General features: G+C 40.6%; 1 protein-coding gene across 1 annotated transcript in view; it reads left to right on the top strand.

The window, feature by feature from the left end:
• The window catches only part of SLC7A11 (solute carrier family 7 member 11), a 67,262-nt gene that overhangs the window by 15,202 nt on the left and 24,068 nt on the right, over positions 1-27,992 (top strand). Inside the window, exons 4-6 of the mRNA XM_061369928.1 lie at positions 5,265-5,390; positions 7,614-7,713; positions 10,829-10,873. Coding sequence (XP_061225912.1) covers positions 5,265-5,390; positions 7,614-7,713; positions 10,829-10,873 — 271 coding nt within the window. The remainder of the gene's footprint in view (positions 1-5,264; positions 5,391-7,613; positions 7,714-10,828; positions 10,874-27,992) is intronic.

Genomic DNA, 27,992 nt, shown 5'->3' on the forward strand with positions numbered 1-27,992 from the left:
TATAGGCTGGGGAACGACCTGTTAGAGAGCAGTGTAGGGGAGAGGGACCTGGGGGTCCTGGTGGGCGACAGGGTGACCATGAGCTGACACTGTGCCCTTGTGGCCAAGAAGGCCAATGGCATCCTGGGTTGTATTAGAAGGGGGGTGGTTAGTAGGTCGAGAGAGGTCCTCCTTCCCCTCTACTCTGCCCTGGTGAGACCTCATCTGGAATATTGTGTCCAGTTCTTGCCCCCTCAGTTTAAGAAGGACAGGGACCTGCTGGAGAGAGTCCAGCGCAGGGCAACTAAGATGATTAAGGGAGTGGAGCATCTCCCTTATGAGGAAAGACTGAGGGAGCTGGGTCTCTATAGTTTGGAGAAGAGGAGATTAAGGGGTGACCTTATTAGTGTATATAAATATATAAAGGGGGAGTGTCACGAGGATGGACCAGGCTCTTCTCAGTGGCAAACAATGAAAGGACAAGGGGTAATGGGTACAAATTGGAGCACAAGAGGTTCCACTTAAACCTGAGAAGAAACTTCTTCTCAGTGAGGGTGACGGAACACTGGAACAGGCTGCCCAGGGAGGTTGTGGAATCTCCTTCCTTGGAGACATTCAAAACCCGCCTGGACACGTTCCTGTGTAACCTTATCTAGGTGTTCCTGCTCCGGCAGGGGGATTGGACTAGATGATCTTTTGAGGTCCCTTCCAATCTCTAACATACTGTGATACTGTGATACTGTGAAGTGTATCTCTGCAAGGATTAAAACCTAGGCAAATACTGGATATGAATATCTTGGTCAGTACTGGAGAGAAGAGCAGACAGCTCAAAGATATCTGATTACTACAATTTTTATGAAAATAAGTGGCCAGGTAGAAGAGGGAGAACCTGGATGCTCCCCAGCATAACGAAGGACAGCTGAAGGAAATACAAGCAGGAGGAGAGGCCTTTTAAATGCCAGCTTTTCTTGAGTTGGACACAACAGCCCCAGAACACAAAGCAGAAGGGATGATGTTCACATTTGTTCTGGTGCTGAAGACTGTCTGTTTAGAAGGAAGAGTTAAAAATTCATTTTTCTATTTATGTGAAAGCTGGTAGACCACATATTTATTATTTCTTACAATGAAGAAACATCCTATCATGATTGCAAAGCATGGTGATAGACAGTGCAAAACTTCCCTATTCATATATTGCTTTATCAGTATCTTTCAATTCTTCTGCTAATGGTAAACTTAAATATATTGGTAACAGGAAGGGATAAATTATACTGTGCAAAGGTATTGAACTGTACTATCAATATGTAACCTGAATAGATCAGCAATCTTAACTATTCTAATCTTTTTTCTATATCAGAAAGCAGATAAACATGTTTCAGCTATTAAAAATTGAGACAAACTGCACGTGTTTTTAAGGTTTTAATGCTCATTCATGTGTATTTTGGGCATTTTACACTACAATAATATAAAATACCGCCCCCCCTTTTTTTTTTTTGGAGGTCTGCCAAAACCCCTCAAATATCAGGCTGTTAAAAACTATGGCTGTTAGAGGCAGTGTTTTGCTTGAAAACGAAGGTCAGCTGTACACATCTATCAGTGCTTGCTGGCAAATACTCCAGCCCAAAGCTTTATTGGCATAAATTTGGTGTGTATGTGAGTCTATAGTTAGTTGCTTTTTTTTGTCCCTGTCATGGCCAATGCTGACAGTTTTCAGACAAGCAGTTCAAATTAAGACATCTCTTGGCTTGCAGGGATAGCAAAAGCTGCTCTGGTGGGTGCTCTTGTGCCTCCTGTGCCTGTTTTAATTGACACATTAGGATCTGCAAATTGAGGGAATTTTCTTTTTTTTTGCTGTGTGTGACTATCTTGACCCTAAAAGCCTGACAAGTGAGGGGAGGGAAGTTACCTTGGTTTCCTTCTGAGGCAATGGTACATATAGTCTTGAAAAGTAGGCTAGAATGTAATGCCTACTGTTAGTTCTCCCATTAGATTTCGTTATCCAGCTATAGCTGTGGCTGTGTGAAGGAAAGGGATTGTGAAAAGCAATATGTTTCTTGTCACCATTGTGTTTGATTGTTCATGAGCCCCATTTTATTTTCCCTCCCTATTCTGATCGGTCAGGATTCATTTTGCTTTTAGTTAGGTGTTTAGTTTAAGGTAATTGTCTATGCTCCCTGTAGTGGAGAAAGAGGGGAACAGATGCTTCCTGAAGACCACTCGTCTCATCTGAGATGAGCGTCTGGAAGAGTTGTTATTCATCCTCTAGAGGTAACTGTATCCTCACTGGGGGTGCAGTCATGCTAGATGCCTGACTTCTAGTTAGCAAAGTTAGACATGAGTCCTCCTTTCACTGTCCTTTTGTCTGGGGAGTTGCTGCTTCCTTCTGATCTTTGATGTGATTCTGTATCACAGTGTCTGCAATCAGTTTCTTGAAGTATCTCCATAAGGCCCTATTCATAGAAGTGATGTGCTCAATAATGACTACAGTCCCAAGATAGTTTCCTTCTTGAATCCTGTCACAGCTGTCATATTCTTTTCCTGGTCTTTAGCAGCTTTCTTCATGACTCTTCTGTTTCCTTTTGCTATCCAGTTGCTAATACAACCAGTATGGTGCTGATAGATGATAACAGTATAAGCCCTATATCCCCATATGTCTGTTATGCGCATACAACTGCTAAGACTAAATAAGTAGGCTGTAAATTCTTGTAGCCTATTAAGTCCAATAAAATGAAATTCCCCAAAATACCAAATCAGTCATAACTCTTATAAGAACTTGAGTCCCTGAACCTGAACAAATATTTGTGTAGTTGTCCAAAGGACTTACTCTGACAGAGGACCATCAAAACTAGTGGCATGTGCACTGGACTGTGCAGGTATAGGGCCACTTCAGCTTCCCAATTAAATGAAGGTCCTCACAGTGTCCATTTTGCTTTCACTATTTCATTAGAAAGCCGCAGATGAAACATTTGGCTGGCTTGAGTTCACAATGGAATGGAGAAGTTTTAACACTGCTTGTGATCGGACTGCCTTCATGAAAATACCAGCCTGCATTTTGTATTTTCAAGCTAGTGTAGATCGCCAACAGATCTGGGGCTGTGATTTGTGGGTGGCTGGCCAGCAAGGAAGGTTCTGAGTTTCAGTGTGAGTTGACCTTAGTGTTTATACTAGTTTGCTATGCAGTGGCATTCTTGTATGTGTATCAGAAAGGTGAATCAGATGCATTAGAAAACCTTGAGGGGGGCTCTCTACAGAGAGGCTGCTCATGCTAGCTGTTCTGACCTGTGTAAAGTAACAGACAGCTGCAGTCAGCTTGAATTCTGAGTAAGCTGGATGTCAATATCTGATACTTTCTTACACATTAAACTCTTCCTTGATATTTTCTTGTTTCCTGGTCTCTGACTGGGCTTCGTCTTCTGGGAAAGAAAGGTATGATATCCTGAACTTTCTTAGACATTTGAAATAAGCCAGTGCTTGCTTATGGCATTGGATTGTCTTTATAAGTCCTTCATAAATAAACACTGTTGGTCTAATGAATATTTTGAATACATTTTGCTTAAATGACAATTGTTAACCTTCCTGGTAATCAAGCCCTGAGAAAAAAGGGGGAGCCTCAATCAGTGTTAATATTCAGCAGCAACCAAAAGCAATCTTTCAGCATTTAAAAATGAAGGTATGTCAGGGACAACAGAGTAATGAATCAGGCCCGTGGGATTTTCTGTTTCCTGGCAAGTATAGGTATACATGGAAGTAATAAAGCAAAAAATAAGTGTTTGGATCTCAAGTGGAACTTTGCAGAAGTTTAAGTGACTTCTTCATGACTTAGATAAGAATGCCTCAGGTCCAAAATATGGTGAAATACAGAACTGGAAAAACATTTTGAACTTTAAGATTTTTTTTTTGTGAAAAATTTTCATTAAGTGACGTTGAGAATATATGTTGACTTTTGTAAATTGCACATTTGAGAGTGGGGCCATCTCCTCCCAGATAAAAATTCCAGGAAACACTTTCATATTTTTTTTTCCTGGAATTTTTATTTGATTAAAAATATCTAAAAAGTACATTGCAATACAGATTACTTGGAATTTTCTTCCTTTTCCATTAAACTTTTGTTTAAACTGAGAATTTTTTATGATATGTATGTTTTGGCCTTGCTGGTGAACAGAATCTGTATAAAAGACTTGGGATAAATCAGTATGGTTTGCTGCCAGAAAGTTTGTACCATGCCAGATTTACAATGCCAGCTCGTACAAACTAGCTCCCAGACTCTGGCAGGAGATAGCAACTCAAGTTTTTATGTGCCCCAGGATGTGTTGATATGGCTCATGATATAGATGAATCAATGCTCTTAAAAGAGTTTGAAGTATGGGAGGACTCTGGTGAGGAGCTAATTCATTAGCTCCATATGATGGCAAGAAAGAGAAGAAAAGTCAGCAGGCTTGTTTGACTATGTTCTCCTTTCCCAACAGCAGAGGGGGAACAGGACTTTTTATCTGTGAAGTGACTCACATTTTCCATTCTTTAGGTACTTTAAAAAAACCCATAATGTAAACTCCTTTACTGATTATGTTTTTCCAGGGTAATAGTTTAAATAAGCTAGAATAACTGGCACTCAAATGATAAGACTTACAGTCCTCCTGTCAGTCAGTGCTGTAGTAAAGGCCAAAAGATGCCCTCCCTGACCCAGAAGGAGATGAGAACCAAGCAGACAGGACGTAAAAGTCCTTCTCACTTATCTCTCTACATATTGCAGACCTGGGCTTTGTTTTTAAAAGTTAAAACTCTCTATTTCTTCACCAATTCCCAGCAAGGATGGGCATGCTACTTGCACTCTTGCCTTCCTGTATATTTGGTGGTACAGCAGTAAGAGAGGAGAAAGCATGGAAAAGAGGTAAATAAGGTAGTGAGTGAGTGACCAATTTATGTGGGGGCTAAATGTGGGTGTGAAAGTTTAATATGATCATTAATTGTTACTGTTTTCTGAAAATACAAATCTCTACTCAAAGTGGCACTGACTGATACAGAAATCTGGAGTGACAAGGGTTGGGCAATTAGTTTCTTTTATTCAAGGCAGGCCCCTGCCAGCCAGTTGTTTGCCAGCAGGTAACAATTCTGGGTAAACGAAGCTGTAATTTGGTGCTGGCTAGCAGAAGCTGAAGAAGGTTATCAGGGTGTGTTTCCTTTAATGCATCAGGATCTAGGGGGTGTACAGCCTCTCTGCTGGTGAAGAATTTTGTGACAATTTCAGCAGCATTACTATTTCTTTCTGATTTTTCTTTTTCCCCTTGCAGCGCTGGTGATGGTCCTGAATAGCACAAGTGTCAGCTGGAGTGCCCGCATACAGATATTCCTTACCTTTTGCAAGCTTGTAGCAATTCTGATAATTATAGTCCCTGGAGTTATCCAGCTAATTAGAGGTATGAAATGAAAAGTAAATGCTTTTAAATTGCTTTTATCTTTACCCTCCCCAGTCTTTCCCCACCTGCCTCCACCAAATAATGCTTATAGCAGCAAAATCTCTTAATTAGTCTGTGCTTGCTTAAACTAAAGCTCTGTACTGTCATGTAATTGGTTAGAAGTGGAACTACACTGGGATGAACTGGTATTTCCTTCAGCATGCCAATGAGTCTATTCAGATCAGAGTCATGTTTTAAATAAGCAACAGGATTGCTCTTCTCTGTAATTTGCCTTTGGTGTGAACTTTGTGGCAGGGGCAGGATGGGTTTTAATGACAGATGGGTATATCCCTCCCCAGAGCACACACCTATCTGGGGCAGAGTATGTCTCCTTTAACTGGGCTAATGCCTAGTCTGCTTGGTACTGGTTATATGGTGGTGCAGGAGGCCCAGTATTGGGGAATATATGAAAGAAACGGTATCATGGATGCGGTTCTACCACTTTGGTGATGTAAATTGTGAAGTTAAAGGTGCTGTACTGGCAAGAGAAACTGTAGTCAGAAAGCGCTTTCATGGGCTTCCTGCTTACAAGTACTGAATGCTCATGCTTCAGGCACGCTTTACTTTTTCCAAGTGAAAAAAAAGCATGCAGCTAAATGCAATAGTCTGGGGCTAACCCAAGCATAGGAAAGGAGATCAGAAGTCTTTGGAAGGACAGAATGACTCTACAGTCTTTATCAATGTTGCTGTGTAAGCAAGGAGTGTGAAAACACACCTTTGTTCTCCCTAGCAGCACCCAGCACGAACACAGCTGTGGAGGCCGTTCTTTGGCTCTCTGGAGGTTGTTTGGGTAAAGCCATGCCTGCAGAGAAACTCTTTTCACTGTTTTACGCTCTGCTACCTGAAAAGGCTTTTCCATTAGATCCCTGTCAGCAGCAGCTGTGAGATGGTGAGAGGCCCTAGCTCGCTCTCATTACAGTAACGCGAGAGAGTAATTACAGGGAGCCCAAGAAGCCATTCAGTGAAGAGGGCCAGAATGGGGAGCACTTTTTAATTAATCGATGGTAGATTTCATCTAAGAAAAAATTATCATGGCTGTTGGCTATGTCCCTGGGATGCTCTTCTGTGGTGCTGCGCAAACCCTCCTGCCTGAGTCAACAGCGCAGTGCTAGGTTCTGCGGTGAGCTCAGCTGCTCAGGGACAGGCGGCTTTCTGTGGTTAGCAATAGACTCTGAAATAAAACTTTTCCTGTGTAGCACTCCACTGAGTCACTGTTTCTGTTTTCGTGTTTTTCACTTCCTTTCTGGCAGCTGCAGTGCCTCTTGCCTTACTTCCTTTCATGTGCAAAATGTCCCTCTGTTCCCATCTGCCCCATTTTTCCTAGACCTTTGAAGCAGGCCAGACCCAGGCTTGGATGAGGTTTGCTGCCCTTAAGTAGCTTGGACAGTGTTCCTGACTCCCCACTGGGGTTCTACCTCTGGCTGCAGCTCTTTCCTTACCCAAAAAGCCCCTTCTTGGTGAGAATTTAGACTGAGGGTTCAGTAAAAACTGAGTAAAGGGTAGAGGATTTGACCTATTGCTAATTTAATTCTGAATGAATTCTGTTTCTTCCTGCTCCTTTTACTGGAGGATCATTGCTTCTCAGGAAATCTGGGATATTGTAGGGAGGTCTTAGAAACCATACTGGACCTTGTAAATGAGTAAAAGCACAACGTAACTCTTAAATGATTGCATTTATAGGTCTGTAATTCTTACTTAGTGTAATATTAACACAATACTAATTATAAAGGGAATTGCTAATCTTTCAGTGGTAGACATATTGGGTTTATTTACCTTAAAAATGCTCCTTTTTGAGTGAAATATTAACAATGTTCCTTCTGATTAAAATGTTCAACAAGTGAGATTTTCCACAGCACAAAACAACAGAGCTGATTCTGCTCTTCTGTGTTGTTATAAGTCACTGCTGGAGATGACAGTGAAGTGAGTGTCATCAAGCTCAGAGTGCTTTGAAAAAAAAACTTAATAGGTCAAATTCTGCTATTGCATGACTTAGAGACACCACAAAACCTTTACAGTCAGTAGCAGCTTACAGGTGCAAGGGTTGGGTCAGAAATTAGGGTCAAGGGCAGAGCTGGAAGTTAGTGAACTGCTTGGTGATTGAATGTTTCATGGTGTGATATATTTGTCACAGTAGGAGACGACAAAAGAGCTTATTTTTCAAAATGATTCTTGTTGATGTTGCAGGAGAAACACAGCACTTTAAAAATGCCTTTGCGGGGAATGATGCCAGTGTTATGGGATTGCCACTTGCTTTCTATTCAGGAATGTATGCCTATTCAGGCTGGTAAGTTGTTGAAACTTGTGAGTATTTATCCTGAAATAAACACTATATATGCTCTAACAAAGAGATTTATTTATATGAAGAAATGATCATCATATTCGAACTGCATCATGTAGTGTAAGGGGAGATCTTACCACTGTTCCATAAGCTCAGTAGTTATTCTGCAAACAGCTCTGCAAGGGAAAGATTTTTTTCTCCAGTGTGCAGTAAGTAAACATGCACTGGACATTAAAAAAAAAAAAAAACCCAAACAAACCCTCAGACTTTTATTTCTGTTCTTAAGACCAGGAATAAAGGCAACAAGAAAGGGATGTTTCTAAATTTTCATCAAGTAACTGGATAAAAGGATAAAAGAGATAATGAAGCTTTAATTTTTGTTGAGCAAGAAAGTAATTACATGAAAAATAATTCTAGGGACTATTACAAAGTTGTGTGGACCTCAGCCTTTGCTTTGTAAAAGCAGTATTTGAAGAATGAGAACCATGATAACATCAGTATAGACCACAAAACAAGATAAAATGACAGTTTCTTATGCCTTTTGCTCTGGGAGAATTGGACCTCACTTTACAAGAACAGCAACTGGCTTCTGTGGAAGTCAAGTGCTATTGACTGTAAGCAAAGATATGAGAATCTGTCTTCAAGTACCCTACTCAGAACTTTATTTCAAGTTCTTTCCCTCTCCCCACCAACGTACACAGCAGCTGGTTTGAAAGATACTGCTGCTTCGAATCTGCCTTACGATTTATTCATGCTTAGTGAGGGCTCCACACTACACAGCGCCAACATACTTTTGCAGCAGCAGTGTGGGGGGAAAAAAGGCAACTACAGTGAACAGAGTGGGTTTATTCTGAGGCAGCTTTGTCTGCAGGTCTTCCCTTTCCATAGCTTCACAGGCAGCCAAGTCCCTTCATCTTGCATAAAAAGGTGAGGGCAGAGAGATAAGGGATTTATATATTTAATTTGGAGGGACAACGGACTGAGCATTTGAGTTCTCTGTCTGTCTGTAACTCCCAGATTGCAGGAGTATTATAAACATACATGCTGAAATACTGAACAGAGCTTTTATGTTAAATGGTGATGGTGGGGGAATCCAAGAGTGTCTAAACCCTTTATCTGAGATTATATATATATATATATAATATATATATATGAGAGCCTGGTATTTTGAAGGCTCGAGGAAATTGAACTCATTATGCAGACAGTCTCTACCTTCTTCCCTCTCTCTCATACAACTGCCTTTATTTCTCACATCCATACATGTGATGGTTTCTCACTCTTAAAACTTTGACCTAACTGTATGCTTTTGTATGAAGGCAATTCTAAAAGCACTTTTATGTTGCTCATCACTGAGGTACGGTTTGCTTGATGTAAAATGTTATATTTAAAATACTATTATTCTGTTTTTTCTTTCCCATTTTTTTTTTCATTTTCCACCAAACGTTCCAAATCCCTACAATAAAAATAATCTCTGTTTTTCCTTTGCACCTTCTGAATTTTATTTCAAGGTTCTTATTTGCTACTTATAAAAGAAATTAGCAGGAAAAGATCTAATTTGGCTGGTGGTTCTTCCCACCTGCCGATTTGTCACCAGCTCAAATTGATTGCCTCAGAGCATAGGAGAGCAGACCATTAAGTGGAATGTCAATACCCTTGCACTAACAGTTTTAAAGGGCTAAATCAATCCAATAAGCTGAATGTGAAGGAGTATTACAAGTGTTGGGGTTATGTCTGAGGATTTAGGCAAAGTTTTGTGCATAGCCTATGAGGCTATGAACTTTTAATGACAGCTTTAAAGAACAAACCAAAGGTGTTATCTCTTATATATGTGTGGGCTCATCCATGTGAAGAGCAAGTGTAGACTATGAGATATAGAAAATGCTAGGTGAAAAAGGACAAGTAGAGAAAAGAATGCAAGGAAGCATGTCTCTGCATCACTGATGCCAGGCTGTCAGGTTACTTCTGTCTAGAACAGGACTAAGACTAGAGAAAAAGGAGCTGAATGTCTTACTCTTTGAAAGTCATTTCTCCTTTGAACTACTCTAACCTCTTTTTTTGTGCTCTGTGCAATATCAAGTTTAGAAACAAGTACTGAGGTGGCTCTACAAATGGCAAATCTAGTTTTTACAGCATTTGGTGCTCAGTCACAAAATCATATTTTTTCAAAACCACAAGCCAGTGCTAAATTGTTCTGCTAACCCAGATCTGCTCCAAGACCTGTGATTGAGAAAAGATCCACAGACTTTCTGTCAGCTCAGGTACCATCTGTTTATTCACTGTAGCACTCTTGGGTAAGATATCATTTGCCTTCCTGCATAAAAGCAGAAAGCCAGCATGAGCACTGTATTGACTGCTCTGTTTAATTAGCCGGGATGTGACTTTGTGCCCACATCTGAGCCAGGCACATCTGTATGATGCAGTGATGAGCAGACATAGTGCTAATAAATGCAGAACAGAGGGTTTAGTGACCTTGAGGCTTACAATTGCTTTGTATGCAGGGCTGTGCCCAGTGAATAGTTCCTATGAATTCCCATACATAGCTATCTCTTGTATGCTGCTGGAATATGACCAGAGAGCGACTTGTACAGGAGGCGGTGTGAGAGCACACAGGATTAGCAGCCTGGGTTTGTAATTGCATATGACACAGTAGTGTCAAAATACTGGTTTTAGGAGGGTTTTTTTGAGGCCTCATATTTTTATTGTAAAGAAGTCCTTGCTAAGTACCTTGCTGAGAATTTTTGCCAATACAACCTGAAACTGCACAAGGCTACAGCCACAAATGGAATATGATGCTTTAGGGTATGTGTGTGCGTTTGTGTATAAGATTAGGGTAAACCATAATATGCCTAGTATGCCAGGGGAAAAAAACTTAATTCCACGCTGACATTGGAGAGCTTTTGTCTTTTTTTCTACTTTGTTATCATTTCTAGGAATTCCCTTCCTGGGCATGGGGCTGAGGGAACGTGAAATCTCACACTCTCCTGAATCCAATCATGGGTCTGCAAAGTCTGCTATAATTAACAGTGGTGCTTAACTAGAAGCATCTTCTTGATTCTTTGGGAAAGGAATACAGAATCAAAATCTACCAAGCCCTCTAATAGCTTTTACAATTCTTTTCTAGGTTTTACCTCAATTTTGTTACTGAAGAAGTGGAAAACCCTGAGAAGTATGTACCTAATGTTTGTCTTGACTTTTGAGAAATAGCTGTAAATTTAAAATGCTTATGAAAGCACTGATCTTCAGAAATTCTGCATTCTGGTCAAGTTGCTTGATTTCCAGCAGATCTGCTACCTATTTGAATTACAACTGCTTGAAAATTTGCTATTTTCGGCCTGTCATGACCTTGTTATATATTCTGCTTTTATGTGCACAGAAAGCAGAAAACTGAAGTAGATCTCCAGGGTTCTGATTCACCCCCTCAGGGTACAAGTAACTATCAGTGGCTCCTTTCAGCGGAAGTTACTGGTATCGCGTCAGGGGACTCTTGCTCAAGAAACATATCTCCTGCAATATTTGGCAATTTTGCTATGTTTAAATATTAATCAAATACTTAGTGGTACTTGTTTTAAGTGTCTCAGAGTTGCAGGATCTTGAATACATGTAGCACAGCATCCAATCCAATTAAGCGAAGAGGGGATATTGGTGGGAGTTTATTTCAAAGCAGAGACAAATACACTCACAGTGTCTGTCTGTATGGTAAGAAGCTGTACTGTTAGGGAGAGTTAGATTTGGCAGATCTATTTTGGTAGATATGTTTTCATCCAGACAGCCAGTAATAATATTAACCTTCTCTAGGAATTATATAAATACTCTTTGTCAAGTCAAACTGTGTTCTTTGAGGAAATAACAATGTACTTGATTAAAAATTAATGGGTAGATGACATTTTCTTAGGTGTTTAAAATAAGATGCCTGACTGGTACCAAAGAACTTACTGTTTAAAAACACCCAAGCACTGTACACTCAGAGAATATGAAGCTATGTATCTGAGACATGTGAAGAAAAATAGGGAGCATGCAGAAGATTTTTAGCTGGTTTCTTCAAAGTCTGAACCAAGCCCAATGCTGTTTGGTGTTTTCTTCAGAGACCTGAAAATAATTTTAAAGACGTTGGTGATTAAACATGAAAACAGCAGAAAGTCTGGCAGATTCCTATTGTTTCATTGCCTTTGAGAGGGCTTGGGTGTTAACAGGCTCTTTAATGTGATCAGGATATGTATACAAAGGAATTTATGACTGGAAGCTGAAACCAGACAAATGCAGGTAGATACAACATTGATATTTAACACTGTGTTTGGTAATCATTAACACAGATACATGTGTACAATTGAGATTTTCATTGGTAGTCTTCAGACAGAACACCTTTCTAGGAGCTGTGCTTTAGTGAAACACAAGTAATTTGCGTCAGTGGCGAGCAGCTGGCTAATGCTTCCTAGGCCTGGGACACACAGGAACTCAGGCTGGATGTTCTAGTAGCAAATCTGGGTTTAGCTACTAAGGATCCGTGCTTTATAAGGCCAGGGGAAGGCAGACATTTTTAAAAAAATCCATATTTTTTTAATTTATTTTATTTTTATTTATTTATTTACTTTTAAGAAATCTTTATATGGTAAATGGACTTAGAAGGAAATATGAAACTAAAGGAGTGAAGTGATTCTGGTCCAAGTCTTCTACTGCTTCAGGAAATTCTGCAGAGATGGGCTAGGAGCCAAAGACTTGATGATATGATCAAAAGTGTTTGCTAGAAGCAATATAATTTGTAAATTATCATGTGGTTACCATCAATACTATGTAATATTATTAAATGTGCACATGCCTACTATCCCTTGGGACTTTTCATACATCGATGTGTCTCTGCAGTCCCTTTAACGGCATAACAATTAAGTCAAATTATTGGTAATATTTATTACAGCTATTGTGGTTTATGCTGACTTTTTGTCTTGTGGTTTAAGTTGTATTTTTGAATGTTTTGTGCCCTCTGCTGTGTAGGACAAAAAGTCGTAGTTCCTTTTTTTTGTATGTTTTTAACTATGCACCCATTGAAGCATGTTGTATCACAGCTAAGAAAAGTTATATGGATTAGATTTTGGGATTTTCTTCATTGCAGCTGGGATGTGAAATAGGAAGACACTGTCTTTTCTGCCTACCATCTTGGGAGAGCTTCTCTGCTCTGCGGGTTACCTTAGATTGCTGCTGAAGTTAATTACGTTGCTAGTGAGGACGCAGGACTGCAAGCCACATAGCCTGTCTGGTTCAGGGTATTCCAGGATGGCTCTGGAAAAAACAGCTTAATGTTACCTGTGCAGTGTTGTGGCAAAGATGTTAAAGCTTCATAGAATCATAGAATAGTTAGGGTTGGAAAGGACCTTAAGATCATCAAGTTCCAACCCCCCTGCCATGGGCAGGGACACCTCGCTCTAAACCATATCACCCAAGGCCTTGTCCAACCTGGCCTTGAACATTGCCAGGGATGGAGCATTCACAACCTCCCTGGGCAACCCATTTCAGTGCCTCACCACCCTAACAGGAAAGATTTTCTTCCTTATACCCAGTCTAAACTTCCCCTGTTTAAGTTTTAACTTCACTTCATCACTCTTCCTCCTGGGGTTGCAGCTTGAGAAGATGATAAGGGAAGATGCCCAGGTTTTACAGCAGCGTGCCTGGTATCACAAGCCATGTAAAGGCATAAATATATAGTAGAAGAAGTTGGGATTTTAAACATTGCTAAATAAGTAGCAGGTGATGGCAGGGCAACTGGATTGCTACCAGCTGGGCTGGTGGAGACTTTTGCACCACCTGTGAATAGGAATTCTGGACTCTATTAACCCAAATAAAGCAATTAAACTAAACACTTAGAATATTGTTTTTATCCAGTTGCCAACTGTGAATGGCTCTCTTGGAAAGACTTCCTGCTGCATAGAGACCTGTTTCACCACCATTCCTAAAGATCCAGGGCAAGGGAATAGGGTAGACTAATCCCAAGGACAACTGCTTCAGCTCCTGTCAAACAGTACAGATGTTAGATGAGCCCCTATTGTTCTGCTATTGTAGGCATTCATTAGAACTCAACTGCTTTTTTTTATGTTTTAAATTTATTTTTTCAATTTATTTTTTCTTTATATTTTTACCAAAGATCATAGAATTTTAGGATCATTTATGCTGAAAAAGACCTTTAGGATCATTGGCTCTAAATATTAACGCAGCACTGCCAAGACTACCACTAGACCATGTCCCTAAGTGCCAGATCTACATGTCTTTTAAATACCTCCAGGGCTGGTGACTCAACTCACTGGGCAGCCTGCTGCAATACTTCATAACCCTTTTGGTGAAGAAATCTTTCCTAATGGCCAATCTCAACCTCCCCCCTGGCTCAACTTGAGGCCATTTCCTGTCTTTCATTCCTGTTGTATGCCTTATGTTAAAGGTTGCATATAGTGCTGCAGAGCTATTATGTAGCTGTTTTTAAAAGGGAAGAGGGAAGTATAGGCTTGAACTACATAGAGTCTGTAACAGCTCCAGGTGTGCAATTTGTAATGGTTGTCAGTGGTTAGGGACACAAATTACTTACAGTGACTGAGGTGGGCACGGTAATGCCTTCTGTAGTGAGTGTGTCAAGGTAAATGTTTTTCTGAGAATCAGTCACAGTTGTGTATTTCCAGGTGTGTGGCAGCTTTTGGAGTAACTGACAGCTGGTGCTGAGATGAATGATCAGCATTGTCCCCACATTAACCAACCTGCAGCAAACTGTCCTGGGTTCAGCAGCAGCAGTCATTTTTCTCCTTCCTAGTAGCTGGTGCAGTGCTGTGGTTTTGACTTTCAGCCTGGGAACAATGCTGATAACACCGATGTTTTTAGTTGTTGCTCAGTAATATTTATTCTGACCAAGGACTTTCTGAGTCTTATGCTCTGCCAGGGAGGAGGGGAAGCCGGGAGGAAGCAGAGACAGAACACCTGACCCAATCTAGCCAAAGAGGTATTCCATACCACAGCATGGCATGCTCAGTATATAAAGTGGGGGCAGTTACCCGGAAGGGCTAGTTCACTGCTCAGGTCGGGTTGAGTATCGGTTGGCGGGTGGTGAGCAGTTGTATTCTCTACCCTTGCTATTTCCCTCATTGTTATTGGTGGTAGCAGTAGTGGTTTGTGTTATACCTTAGTTACTGGACTGTTCTTATCTTAACCCGTGGGAGTTACATTCTTTCAATTCTCATCCCTATCTCTCTGGGAGCGTGGGGAGGAAGGGTGGGAGTGAGCAAGCGGCTGCGTGGTTCTGAGTTACCAGCTGGGCTTAAACCACGACAGAAACACATAATGCAGTGTATCCCAAGAGTTGTGGGGAGGATAGATTCTTAGAACCATAAAATGGTTGTGTTGGAAGGGACCTGTAAAGATCACCTAATCTAGTTCTAACCCCTTCCACTAGACCAGGTTGCGCAAAGCCCCATCCAGCCTGGCATTGAATAACATGGCTGCAACAGGGGGAATGGAGAAATGCTCTAGCAGAGAGAGGACTTACAGCAGATCTTCCAAGGACCTGCATTTCTGTAGACCTGGCTTTAAGCCCCTCTTTATGTGGTGAATCCTCGACTCCCTTTCCACTTTTGCCGTATTGTGGAGGCTGAGAGAGAGATGGGTCAGGGCCCTAGGATATATCCTGAAATGCACAGGAAGGTGGAAACATACACTTTTAGATATTAAAGTTTTTCAGATAGGGATTGCTTTGTTTGCTCTTGTCTGTGCAGCACTAAGAGAGCTTGCCAGATTACAGCGAATGCCATTGGAAATGTAGGAGAGAGGCAGGGGAGGGGGGAGATGCTCACAACCTTGCCCAGCTGAAAGCTGCCTTTGTGTTCCAGCAGAGCTGCTGTTTGTACTGGCAGAAGGGATCCTGAAAGCTGTGGGAGTCTGTATAGGTGCAGCAGTCTGTCCAGGTGTAACAAATTGCAGATTTAGGTCTATAAATAAGATGAATACTATGGGCCTGAGGCACTGAGATAGCTCGGTGATATGAAATCCTGGGGAGAGAGAGAGAGAGAGAGAGAGAGGGGGCTAAAGAGGAAGAGCCCTTTAAATTATAGAAGGGAGAATGGAAAAAAGGGGGGAAAAATCTGAAAGTGAATACCATTATTTTTCTAACAGGTTTTTGGAACTAGTGCTGAATTCTCACTTTGGAAACATCACAGTCCCTTTTTTTGTATATATATAAAAAAGGACATTATTATGACCCCAATTATCATAAGAAGTAGAAGTTGCTGCTTCGGTTTCCTGCTAAACTTCCTTTTGATGTCTCATTTTTAAACCTGGACTCATTCTCTTTATTCCTCTTTGTGAAAGTGCTTCCTTCATACAGCATTATTAGGATCTGAAGCAACACAGTGTTGATGTTTTACAAGGAGCTGCAGTTGCAGTGTTCAGCTGCTTTAAAGTACAATCTTTTTTAAAAAGAGCCTGAAATAATTTTATTATTAAGAATATGTGGAACAAAGCTGAAGTGCAACAAATTTCTTTTACTTTTGAAAATTATGCTTTGTGCATGTGTGCTGGGTCATTAGTGATTGCTGTTTGAAATATTTCTTAAGGTCCTTTCCATACCTAACCATTCTATGATTCCATGAATAGTCCTTGAAGCAAAATTTCACCAAAATAACCTCATGCAGCCACATCACATGCAGCTTTGATCTTTTTGATTTTCTTACATTATAAGGATCAGCCCTACTCAAACTGAGGTTGTACTGTATTGTCTAAATAAGTGAATGAAGGAACTGATGGGTCTCTGAGAGAGAATTTGTCACCTGAAAATTGACAGGAGCTGTGTTGCCTGGAGCACTGAATTTAGAGGACTGGAAATCAAGCATGTTGAACTTTCAAACTCATTTCTTATACATACTGTTTAAGCTCATCAGTATTCTCAAGCATCCACTCTGTACTCTCAAGACAAAGTTTTTTCAATAAAGACGCTAAAAGCAGCTCATGGCCAAACAGTACTTCCCTCCTCCTTTCCCAGGAAAAGCAGAGCAGAGCCTAGGATCAGTGCTCAAGTTTGTCAGGAATTTTGGTGGACTCCATATGAGAAGATAACACAGGAATGTTTTTACATTACAGCAATGTCTTCAGAGCCTTGTCAAAATCAGGGCCAGACTGCATAAGATGCTGACCAAAAGTTTCCTACTTTAACAAAACTATGTTCCTCATCCTCAGGATGTGCAGATGATGAACCCAAACATTTCACCTAAAGAGTAGGCTTTTGCTGAAAGAGAAAGAAAATATTATTTCGCTTTAAGGGAAAGGAAACTAAGACTTGAATTCGATAATGACATCAAGGCTGTCTGTGATCAAGTGGGCAGCTAGGGTATTGATTCACAGTCCTCCTTTAAGTCAGTCATATTATTTCTTTGGCAATGCAAGTTTTTGTTAGTGTTGCAGAACTTAGGAAATATTTTTCCTTTAGAAGTCTTCTGTTTCAGTTGTACAAAATGATAGTTAGGGGATATTTAAAGGGCATGTTTTCTGAACATATTTTACAGCAAAAAGTTACGATTCCTTTACAGTTGCATAGCAGTATAACTGCTATTTCGCATAATCCTTTCCTCCTTTTTTTATTTTTCCTTCTTTTTCTTTCCCTTCCCTTATTGGTTTATTTCATTTGTATATATTCTGTTTCTGTTTGTAAAATAACTTTGGCTCAGCCCAGGCAATCTATCATTGTTTAAAAAGTTACACAGTGCAACGAACATATTATTGAGACGTATAATGTTTATAAGCCTGGTCTAAGATTGATAAACCATGTCTTGTGCTGTTGAAAAGCCAAGAAATGAATTGCTTTGCTATGACCTTGGGGTCTGAGATTAGTCAGTTTGTCTATTAAATTTTTCCAGTGTTCTTCTCACTTCATTTATTCCTTCTTTTCTAAGGAACTGAGAAGAAGTAGATGTATAGCGTGTCACCAAAGGTTGGTGTCATCGGACTTTCTGTAAAATCAGGATATCAAAATGTTTGATAGAAACTGGTTTTATATTCAGTTTAAATAATGTGTCATGTCTAATCAATCTAAAATCTAATGTGTACCACCCGTTTGTATTAATTAAAGTTTAAAGTCACACTTGGCATCTATGAGGACTGAGAGAAATATGGTATTAGTGATTTTTTTTTTAAGGTTTTTATGCATTATAGTGATGCAGATAGATGGGAAGGGCATGGTGGCTAAGACACTAAAACACTTCCAGCTCCCTAGCTGTTTAAGATTATATGATTTTGGCACTTCACATTAGGATGCATCTCTCCACTCTCTTCCAATATCAATCAGAAACTTGTATTGCACTGTTTCTCACCAGTCTAGACCCTGACTACTCGTTCCCACTAATCATAACAATGAAAAATATTTTTTATGTCAGTTGGGAGAATGGAAGCCTTTGCCTTTTCTGCCTCTCTGCCTCCTTGTTTTTTTGTTATTTTAGAATTTAATGGCAAACTCTATTCTAAAGAGGAACATTAATGCTGATATTGATTATCATAGGTATCAGTAAAGGAATAAAGTCAGAAGTTTATCTCCCTGCAGTGATGCTGCCAATAATTTCAAACACACCTCATCACTGCTTTTTGTTCAGGAAAGACATATGATGTAGTTGAAGCAATGAACAGGGACTTAGGAGAACTGGCTCAGGTACAAACTTGATGTGAAAATGGAGGGCAGGTTACTTCATCTTTTCTCCTTGTGTTTCTCTCCTTTCTCTGCTCCCCTTCTTTTCTCTGTTCACTTTATGGAGTGGGAGGTGTCACCTCCTGGCTTCATTTTTGGGGTATTTATGTCCTTCTAAGGTCAGGGGCAAGCCATGGACTATGGGGAACCAAAAAGGAGTTTATTTGGATTCAAAAATCTACACAACTATTCCTTAAACTGTTGCCTTCAGCAGATTTATCAGACCCTAGGTGTAGGTTCTGTAGGTCCTGTAAAGTCTTGTATAGTATCAGTGGAACAAGGAAGCATGTGTAGGTGCCTATACAAGTAACTAGCACCTGGGGGTGTTCCCCATGGGAATGCAATCTAGTTTTTAAATAAACTTTGGACAAGCTTTTCTCACAAAAAAGGTGGGCAGTTTCTTCCTTTCAAGGGTAACACTGGATGCAGGTACCCCACCTAGATATAAGCAAAATATGTTTGGTACCTGGAATTTGAAATCTTTCTTACATTATTCTGTTTCACATACCTGTAAAAGATATGTCTGACTCCAATTCATTTTCTTTGTTCAGGCTACAGTGCCAAATATTAGGTGCAGAAGCTACAGGATTATGTCGTGATATTTTATCTGAATATAATATAAAATAACAGATGTTAATCTGTCAAATATTTTGTAAAGCCCATTTGCTCATGCAAATTCATCAGATTACCTTAAAGGAAAAGCCAGGTCAGTTAGGTGAGCATCTGCTTTTTTTTCTTCAGGATATTATTTGTGTCCTGGGTTATTATTCTATTTGAATACTTATTCTTCATGATAGAATAAGGGTGTTCTAATTACCCTCCCTCCAACTATTTTTATGTGTCTCTTCAGTAGAAATCTTATTCTCTCTAAATTTTATTCTATCTAACAGAATAACAGGCTACCTAAATTCCCCTCAATTATCTGCTAAGCATCTCAGAAGATAAGGTGTCCAGACACTGGTGAATCCAACATCACTTCCCACAATTTAATTGCACCCTGTGTGAGGGATAAAGCAATAGATTCACAATCATGTCTTCAGAACTATAAAATCCTTTAATGTGGAGATGAATCTGTTAAATAAAAAAACCAAATTAATTCACTAGGCCAAATATACTTAACAAAACCAAGCATGGGTTTTGCTGTTTGTAAAGTGTATGAAAAAGCATTTAATTAAGAATGTAATTCAGTAGTAGTTGTGTATGTTTGAGAGGGAGAAACAACTAGTAGCTCATAGGGGAGATGGTTCACCAGAATGAAACTGTTCTTGATAAAATGAACTTGCCTTTACTTTTGCTCTCTCACTAACCTTGTTAACTACTTACTGCTTAAATGCCCCACATGGTCAACACATTCATTATAGTTTTCTATAAATGACCGATAATTTCTGAAACAAAGCATTTCAGTGTTGAATGCCTGCTTTTGGTGGGTTCAGACTTCTGAAATCTCAGTATAGAAACTGATTTTTTTGCTCTTCATGCATTATTTATTTATTTTAAGTAAAGGATGTTGCTTCTTCTCTTGCTGCAAGCTGAAAATTCTCTTATGAATGGGATACAAATATTCTGAGTTGCTTTGCTCTTATATATATTATTTTTTTCACTAAAACTCCTAGTTTGGAAGGCTTAATCATCCTATAGTTTGGTATACAGGGGTCTTCCAGACTGTGTCACTTGAAGACCATGAGTACAAAATCAGGCTCAGAATTGCTTGACGGAATATTATGTGGAAGGCAACACAGGCATTAGCTGTGACATGATACGCTTCATAGATACAACTGGTAGGAATTAATAATTATTACTTTATCTTGCACCTGATCTCAGCTAATTTTTGGTGATAGTTTGAGTCAGCTTGGATTCAAAACCAATTACAAAGCCAGGGAGAAGTACTGAAAATACAGGTATAATCTCATCTTGGACACAATAGTACTGCAGTCAGATTTTCTTGCAATGCCTCTTAATTCCTACTGGAGATGCTGGTCAATCAATAAGGGATAATATGCTTTTGTATAAAGCCAACAGACTTCCTTCAGGGCATATTGCTTTTGCTGCTGCACTGTCCTGCATGTCAGTGACTGGATCTTTTAGAGATACAGGTAAAATGATCTGGAAGGAGAAGTCTGTGCTGGAGCAGCAGGCACTGTGGCAAGTCCGGTTCTCTTTCTTTCTCCCCTTTTCATTCCACCCCCCATGAGATGTGCTGTAAATGCTGTAAATGTGCTAACCTTGACAATCTGTTGGTTCTGTTGAGGATGGGTGTGATTAAGATATGAGACATGCAAATGTTTCAGGGACTGCAACTTCCTTGTGAGCCATACTTGGGGCCTGCCCGTGATAGGATTTGGTGAGGGTCGCTGAATCCACAAAAGATTTGCAACCAGCTGGAGTGAAGAAGAGAAACTGATTTTAGCTGGTTTAGCAGCTTGAGTTAAAACAGGGAAAATATTAGGGTTGAATTTGAATTGGTAACTTAAATTAAAATCCAGGTAGCTGGATTTGGACCTGCAATTTTTGAGAGTTCCAGCAAACTAGCTACCATACACAGTATCTCATAATTACCTGAGGATGCAGATTCATTCCTTGAGTTCTTGTTTTCCCTGTTACAGGCTGTTGAACATGCATTCTTCCTACCAAACTTGGAAGTCCCTTGCCTTGTGGATGCAGTGCATCCTCAAAAGCAGTGCTGTGTCATAAGAGGGAGGAAACAGAGAGCACAGCTGTAAAACATGGTGTATCATGTAGTTTGAGTCTGAAATGATCCAGATGTATTCAGAAAGATACTCTGTAAACCTAAATCCCCTGCCTTGCCTTTGACACATGCAATTCATGTCTAAGCAGAGCTTTGAATTCACCAGAGCAATATATGCAGACAGCAGAGAGGCTGGGGAGATGACTTGCTTCATGAATTCACCTGTCATCTGGAATGGGGATCTCAGAGAGCAAAGGCTTCACTGCGGGGATAACTAAAAGGCTGCAGATTTCGTTGGGCACTCTTTGTCTTCCTTACGTCTACAGTCAGTCAGAGATAGCGGCTGTACTGTTGTGTGTGTATACTGCATTCCAGAGCTTGCATGCTTTCCTTAAGCATGTAATTAGGGACTGACTTAATGGATACCTTTACAATCTATATGTTCAGAAATGTGTATATGGCATGCATTCAACATATGCTCTTATTACTTTTTCCTTTTCTCTTGTGCAGCTTCATGTTTGGTTTTTGTTTTTTCTACACCCCATGTTTTTTGGTGCTTATAACAGTACTGAGTCCTGGGGAGCAATTCCACACCAGGAGAGAGAGAGAGATGACGGTGCAGCTTTCAGGCAGCAGAACCTTGTCATGGGAAGCTGCTTTCTAAACATCAAGTTTAGCATTTGAATTGGTTCAGCTGACCTCCAATCTTCCTGTCTCCTACTCCCACTTTATAATCCTTCTATTTTAATGTTAAAAAAAAAGTAAAAAAAAAAGTGATTGTTCTCTTTAGCAATTGATTGAAGAGCTACCTGTTTAAACTCATATGCCAGTCAATATGTGTAAATTAGAAAAGAGACTGGTGTAATCTATAGAGTCTGTAAAGGTTTCAAAGATGTACCTTGATTATTAATTAAGACAATAAGGATCACAGTATCACAGTATCACAGTATGTTAGAGATTGGAAGGGACCTCAAAAGATCATCTAGTCCAATCCCCCTGCCGGAGCAGGAACACCTAGATAAGGTTACACAGGAACGTGTCCAGGCGGGTTTTGAATGTCTCCAAGGAAGGAGATTCCACAACCTCCCTGGGCAGCCTGTTCCAGTGTTCCGTCACCCTCACTGAGAAGAAGTTTCTTCTCAGGTTTAAGTGGAACCTCTTGTGCTCCAATTTGTACCCATTACCCCTTGTCCTTTCATTGTTTGCCACTGAGAAGAGCCTGGCTCCATCCTCGTGACACTCCCCCTTTATATATTTATATACACTAATAAGGTCACCCCTTAATCTCCTCTTCTCCAAACTATAGAGACCCAGCTCCCTCAGTCTTTCCTCATAAGGGAGATGCTCCACTCCCTTAATCATCTTAGTTGCCCTGCGCTGGACTCTCTCCAGCAGGTCCCTGTCCTTTTTAAACTGAGGGGCCCAGAACTGGACACAATATTCCAGATGAGGTCTCACCAGGGCAGAGTAGAGGGGAAGGAGGACCTCTCTCGACCTACTAACCACCCCCCTTCTAATACAACCCAGGATGCCATTGGCCTTCTTGGCCACAAGGGCACAGTGTCGGCTCATGGTCACCCTGTCGTCCACCAGGACCCCCAGGTCCCTCTCCCCTACACTGCTCTCTAACAGGTCGTTCCCCAATCTATACTGGAACCTGGGGTTGTTCCTGCCCAGATGCAGGACTCTACACTTTCCCTTGTTATATTTCATCAAGTTATTCCCCGCCCAGCTCTCCAGCCTGTCCAGGTCCCTCTGGATGGCAGCACAGCCTTCTGGCGTGTCGGCCACCCCTCCCAGCTTAGTGTCATCAGCAAACTTGCTGATAGTACACTCAATTCCCTCATCTAAATCGTTGATGAATATATTAAATAATACTGGTCCCAGTACCGACCCTTGAGGCACTCCACTAGATACAGGCCTCCAACTAGACTCCGCCCCATAGACTACAACTCTCTGGCTTCTCTCCTTCAGCCAGTTCACAGTCCAGATGCCTCATAAAATTACAGTTGAGGAGACTAATAATGAAGAAAGGCAAGGTCACTTGTTTAATTACCTTTTAGAACATTTATATTCCTTTATAAAATGCTTCTACTGGCACAAATGTTGAGCTCATGAGCTGATGGCCATGGAAACATTTAGGACTAGGAAATGCAGACTTCATACCTAAGCTTTAAGGTAAAAAAAAACAACCAACCCACTAAAAGTGTAGTTGTCTTTTTCTATCTAATCTCTGTTTGGTTTTGATTTTGTAGTATAATTCACTATTTCATACAGTCAAAGTTAACTTATAGCACATCTGACATGGGTGTTCAGGAAGAGTTATCAGAAAAATGGAAGAACAGAAATGAATGCTGTAGATGCAGGGTTAAATCAGTATCACTGTGCTGGGTTTTAGCTATGGATATGTGTATTAAAATAAATAGTGCTATTGCTATTCTTTTTCCTCTAATTGTCTGATATAGGATCTGATTTCAATTCCTTTTATTTGTCAAGAATGCAATAGAGATATTGCATTGATGTTAGTACAGAAATCAGGAAAGTACTCACCCACCTGAAAAATCAGAGGTATTCAGCATAGCTGGAGAATGGAAGGAGGAAGAAAGGGAAAAGATAAATTGTAAAGGCAAAGGCCATAATACCACACTGATATATGTCAGGACACAGGGTTAGTGGTGTTTCTGTTCCTGTGTAACAGTGTTTGTGTGCGTGCTCTTAGGAGGGTGAGGCATAATGTGACGGCAGGCTGACTGCCGGATGGTCTCCCTGCTAAGGCACACCTACATTAAGGCAATACTTCAGAAGCCATTGCTTTGATATGCTTGTTTCTGTTTATGTAGACCCTGTAGTTTAAGATAAAAGGCCCAACCTGAAATGAAAATGAGTGCACTAAATCCTTCAGAATTCTGGAGACACTTGAAACTTTTTGAGGATTATTTATAGTCCTGAAAAGGCATCACCTGGGTGGGCTCCCACTGAAGGAGAGGTGTCTGCTGGATGGGAGAGGTTCCTGTGTGCAGCCTGGTGGGATGAGTGGACAAGCAGGTGCCTGGGCTGCTGTAATGTGTAAGCTTATTTTTTTCTGATCCAAGAGTAGTGGAGAAAGGAGCCCAGGCTAATCGCTTCTTCAGGGGATGAGCGTATTTCAATACTTTGATTTTTACAGGTGACTGCCTTTGTCAATTTGACACTGATGACATAGGGTGTCGTGACTGTGTGCAGGTAAAGCTGTTGTGTGGAGCATACACAGAAGAGGCAACATCTACATGGAAGTGGACACTTAAGAGGCAGCCCCTCAGCCAGGTTTTTCATCCTCTGCCAGCCCTTTGGCACCTCTTTCGAGGAAGCAAAGTTCAGGGAACTCAGCTGGAGCTTCCTGCCTTTCCTCCTCCTCCACACTGGTGGAGGTGTCTCCCCAGAGTGCCTCAAGCACCCCAGGTTTGCAGGAGCTGGCTGGCTGCCTTGCAGTGCCTATGGCTCAGTGTTTCATGGAGCTTTCGTGGCTCCGAGGTGTAAGGATGTGATAAGCCACACGTTGGCTCTGGCTGTCGCTGTGGTGGATGTTTAATTTGTGTTGTGCCACCGTCGCTAGAGAGCAGGTCTCTCCTCTCCAGCCTTTGTGACCCGTGTGCTTGCTGATGTGATAACCTGCTGAGTGCAAGGTGTGTTTGCTTTGTTTGCTTTTTTTCCTTTTCTTTTTTGTTTGTTTATATGAATCATTGTTACTCTACATCAGCCCTGCTAAAGAAGTAGAACAAACGTTTATTCACAGTGTCCCTGGGGTAGCTGGCAAAATCCTAATCTGTTTTACCATCAGGCTAATGTAATGTAACGACAAAACTATGTAACCTTCAAAGTTTCCACTGCTCTGTGTTTTCCTTCATCTTCACCTCCATAAATACATGCCAGACTAGTTTAACATCTTTTTCTCTCACATAAAGGGGCATAGCAGCACCTGTGCAGAAGGATGACAGTATCTTCTTTATAGAGTCACAGAACCACAGAATGGTTAGGGTTGGAAAGACCTTAAGATAATTCAGTTCCAACCCTGCTGCCATGGGCAGGGACACCTCACACTAAACCAGGTTGCTCAAAGCTCTGTCCAAGTTGGACTTGAACACTGCCAAGAATGGGGCAGCCACAGCTTCCCTGGGCAACCTGTGCCAGTGCCTCATCACTCTCACAGTAAGAGCTTCTTCCTTATATCTAACCTAAATCTCCCCTGTTTATGTTTGATCCCATTGCCCCTTGTCCTATCACTGCAGTCCCTGATGAAGAATTCCTCTCCAGCATCCCTGTAGGCCCCCTTCAGATATTGGAAGGCTGCTATGAGGTCTGCATGCAGCCTTCTCAAGGCTGAACAGCCCAAATTTTCTTAGCCTTTAAGGGAACCCTGAGCTGCTCAACAGAATATCCACTGCAGGAATAAAAATCTCTTGTAAGACTGATGTACAGCTAATGCTTCAGAGCTGCAAATCATGCTGCATTTTACTGGAGAGAGCATGGGTCTCCCAGGGCTAAGTTAGCTCTTCTCTTGGCTGCAGTGAAGGTCCTAGGCTCTCATCAGATGTTATCATTCTTTTTAGTGGTCCATAAGCAGGTCGCTTGACTGAATTTACTGGAAAAGAGATGAGGCAGCAGAGCACTGATGGTAGGTAGAAAAGTGACTAAACTTACTAAATCAATTAGAACCAGATGAGGCAAAAAAAAAGAAAAAAAAGAATTGTCCAAGTACGGGTCAGATAAAGCTGTATCTATACACTTAACTTCAGCCACAGCACTGAGTCCTTTGTGCCAAACATACCTAGCCAAGTCAGCAAACACTTTGTCTACGCAAGAATTACTGGATCAAGAAGTGTTTTTCATTTAACTATGACATATTGCCTTTTTGTATGCTAACGAGATACCTGATTTGTATGCTAATGAAAAACTCTGATTATGCTGGCTGATAACCACTATCAGACTGCTTTGGGTTAACAGCTGGTAATGTGGCAAAGTGTGTGTCCAAGTGAGGCTGGTTAGAGCTTGGCTTTTGATACAGAGCACAGTCCCTGTGGCTTCTGCATGGCCTCCACATTTATTATCTTGGGCCCTGTGTAAAAGAAAGCAAGTGTGATTTATATAATTTTTGGTGTTGATCTTGGTTTGCAGTGGTGACAAACCTCTCCTGGGTTTTCTCCTTCCCACTATAAAATGGGAGCCTGGTTTTCTCTGATGCTGTTGCTCTTATTTCCTTATTTACCAATTGCGTTGGCCACTGGGGAGACAATCTGAGTACTCGCATTAATGTTTTTGTCTGAGGTTTAAATATGTGTTTCAAAGAACTGAAAAATCTGATCTGATAGCACTGAAATCTCACTGTAAAACCAATCAGTTGCAAAGAAATTCCTCATGAAATTCCACAGGTGTAGAGCAGTCCGCTCATGGGTTCTTTCAGTGTCAGTTACATCCTCTGCATAGAAATAATGGGAGTCTTTCAGCTGTTATTCCTGTTAATTGTAAAAGCAAGCCAACACACTACCTATGGGTAGCTACCTACGGCAGGGACCTCTAGTTTAATTCACAGCACTATCTGTACAGTGATGCATCCTGGTTGGAGAAGAGGATGAGCGTCTTTGTGCCCTTTTTGTTTCATTTTCCATTTAATGATGAGTCTCAAAACTGTTAGAGTGCTAAGCCAGTATTAGGTGAGAGTGGTGTTATACTGGAAACTATAGCAACATCTTGCATGTCATTAGCAGTAACTCTTTTATTAGAGCGTCATTTAAACCTACTATAGGCTGTTGCTGGCAACCAACTGACAGAGAAAGTAAGATAGCTTCTTTTACTGGTATAAAAACCAAATGTGAGAATAAACCAAAGGAATGAACTACTAAAATTGCAAGGGTAGTATGTTCTTTGTTGTACTTAACGTGCATCAGACTGGAGTTTTACAACTGCACAGTTATTAACATGTACCATGTCATCAAGAGTACTTATCATTTAGAACAGCATCATCAAAATATCAGCAGCAATGGTATTATCATACACAATAAAAGGAATATAATCCACCTGGTTCAGGTAGCAGAATAACTTCCTTAACTTTGATATGGTCTTGTTGGATGGGACATTCAATGGGGTTGTCATCTTTGTTTCACTTCAATAAGTAGTGAAAATGCTGGCTTGTATTTAAGATATGTAATAGTCGTATCAAAACAAGACAATTAAGCTTTGTGCATCTTTCCTGTGGATGAGATACCCCTTTCTGTGTGATAACAGAATTGCCATCAGAGGAGGCTCTAGGTTGTTTGTAGTCAGTGAGTGCTCAGATTCCTATTCCCCTGCACGCTCATTCCCTACGTGTAGCTGTTTGATGTATGTGCTTACGGGTGTACTGGTGTTCTGCAAGCAGGTTTCTTACAGTGCAGCTTATATTTTGATATTTGGCTCTGAGTATGTTGGAATTTTAAATGCACAGTAACAATGATACTTTATTTAACAAAATAATATTGTTAACTAACAACCTGTAAGGGTTTTCAATCATTTAAATTACAGTACAGCCTACCTTCATGAACTGTAAACTAAGAGGATTTATATAAGATTATAATGGCTTCAGAGGAGTTTTGAAGTGAATAATCTGCATTTTACAAGTTGCACTGCTGAGGTCTATTATGTCAATCCTCATTCACATGTAACAGTTTGTGAGCAAGTACTGTTATTTGCGTCTTCACCTTGTCATTATGTTTAGTTCATGGTGAAAAAATTGACTATATAATAACACTATTTAATTTTTTCAAAGTATGGTGGACTGAAATGTCCCTTAGAAGTCTAGTTTCAATATCATTTTAAAAGGTCTAACAGTGATGGAGAGACCTCCTCCATAGATCATGAGAATGAATAGAGAATAAGAGCACCCTAATATGGCAA

Source organism: Neopsephotus bourkii, unplaced genomic scaffold (genome assembly GCF_033783945.1).
Source record: "Neopsephotus bourkii isolate Nb327-2 ecotype Australia unplaced genomic scaffold, CSIRO-AGI_Nbou_v1 NB_1524, whole genome shotgun sequence".
In the NCBI taxonomy this organism is placed as follows: domain Eukaryota; kingdom Metazoa; phylum Chordata; class Aves; order Psittaciformes; family Psittacidae; genus Neopsephotus; species Neopsephotus bourkii.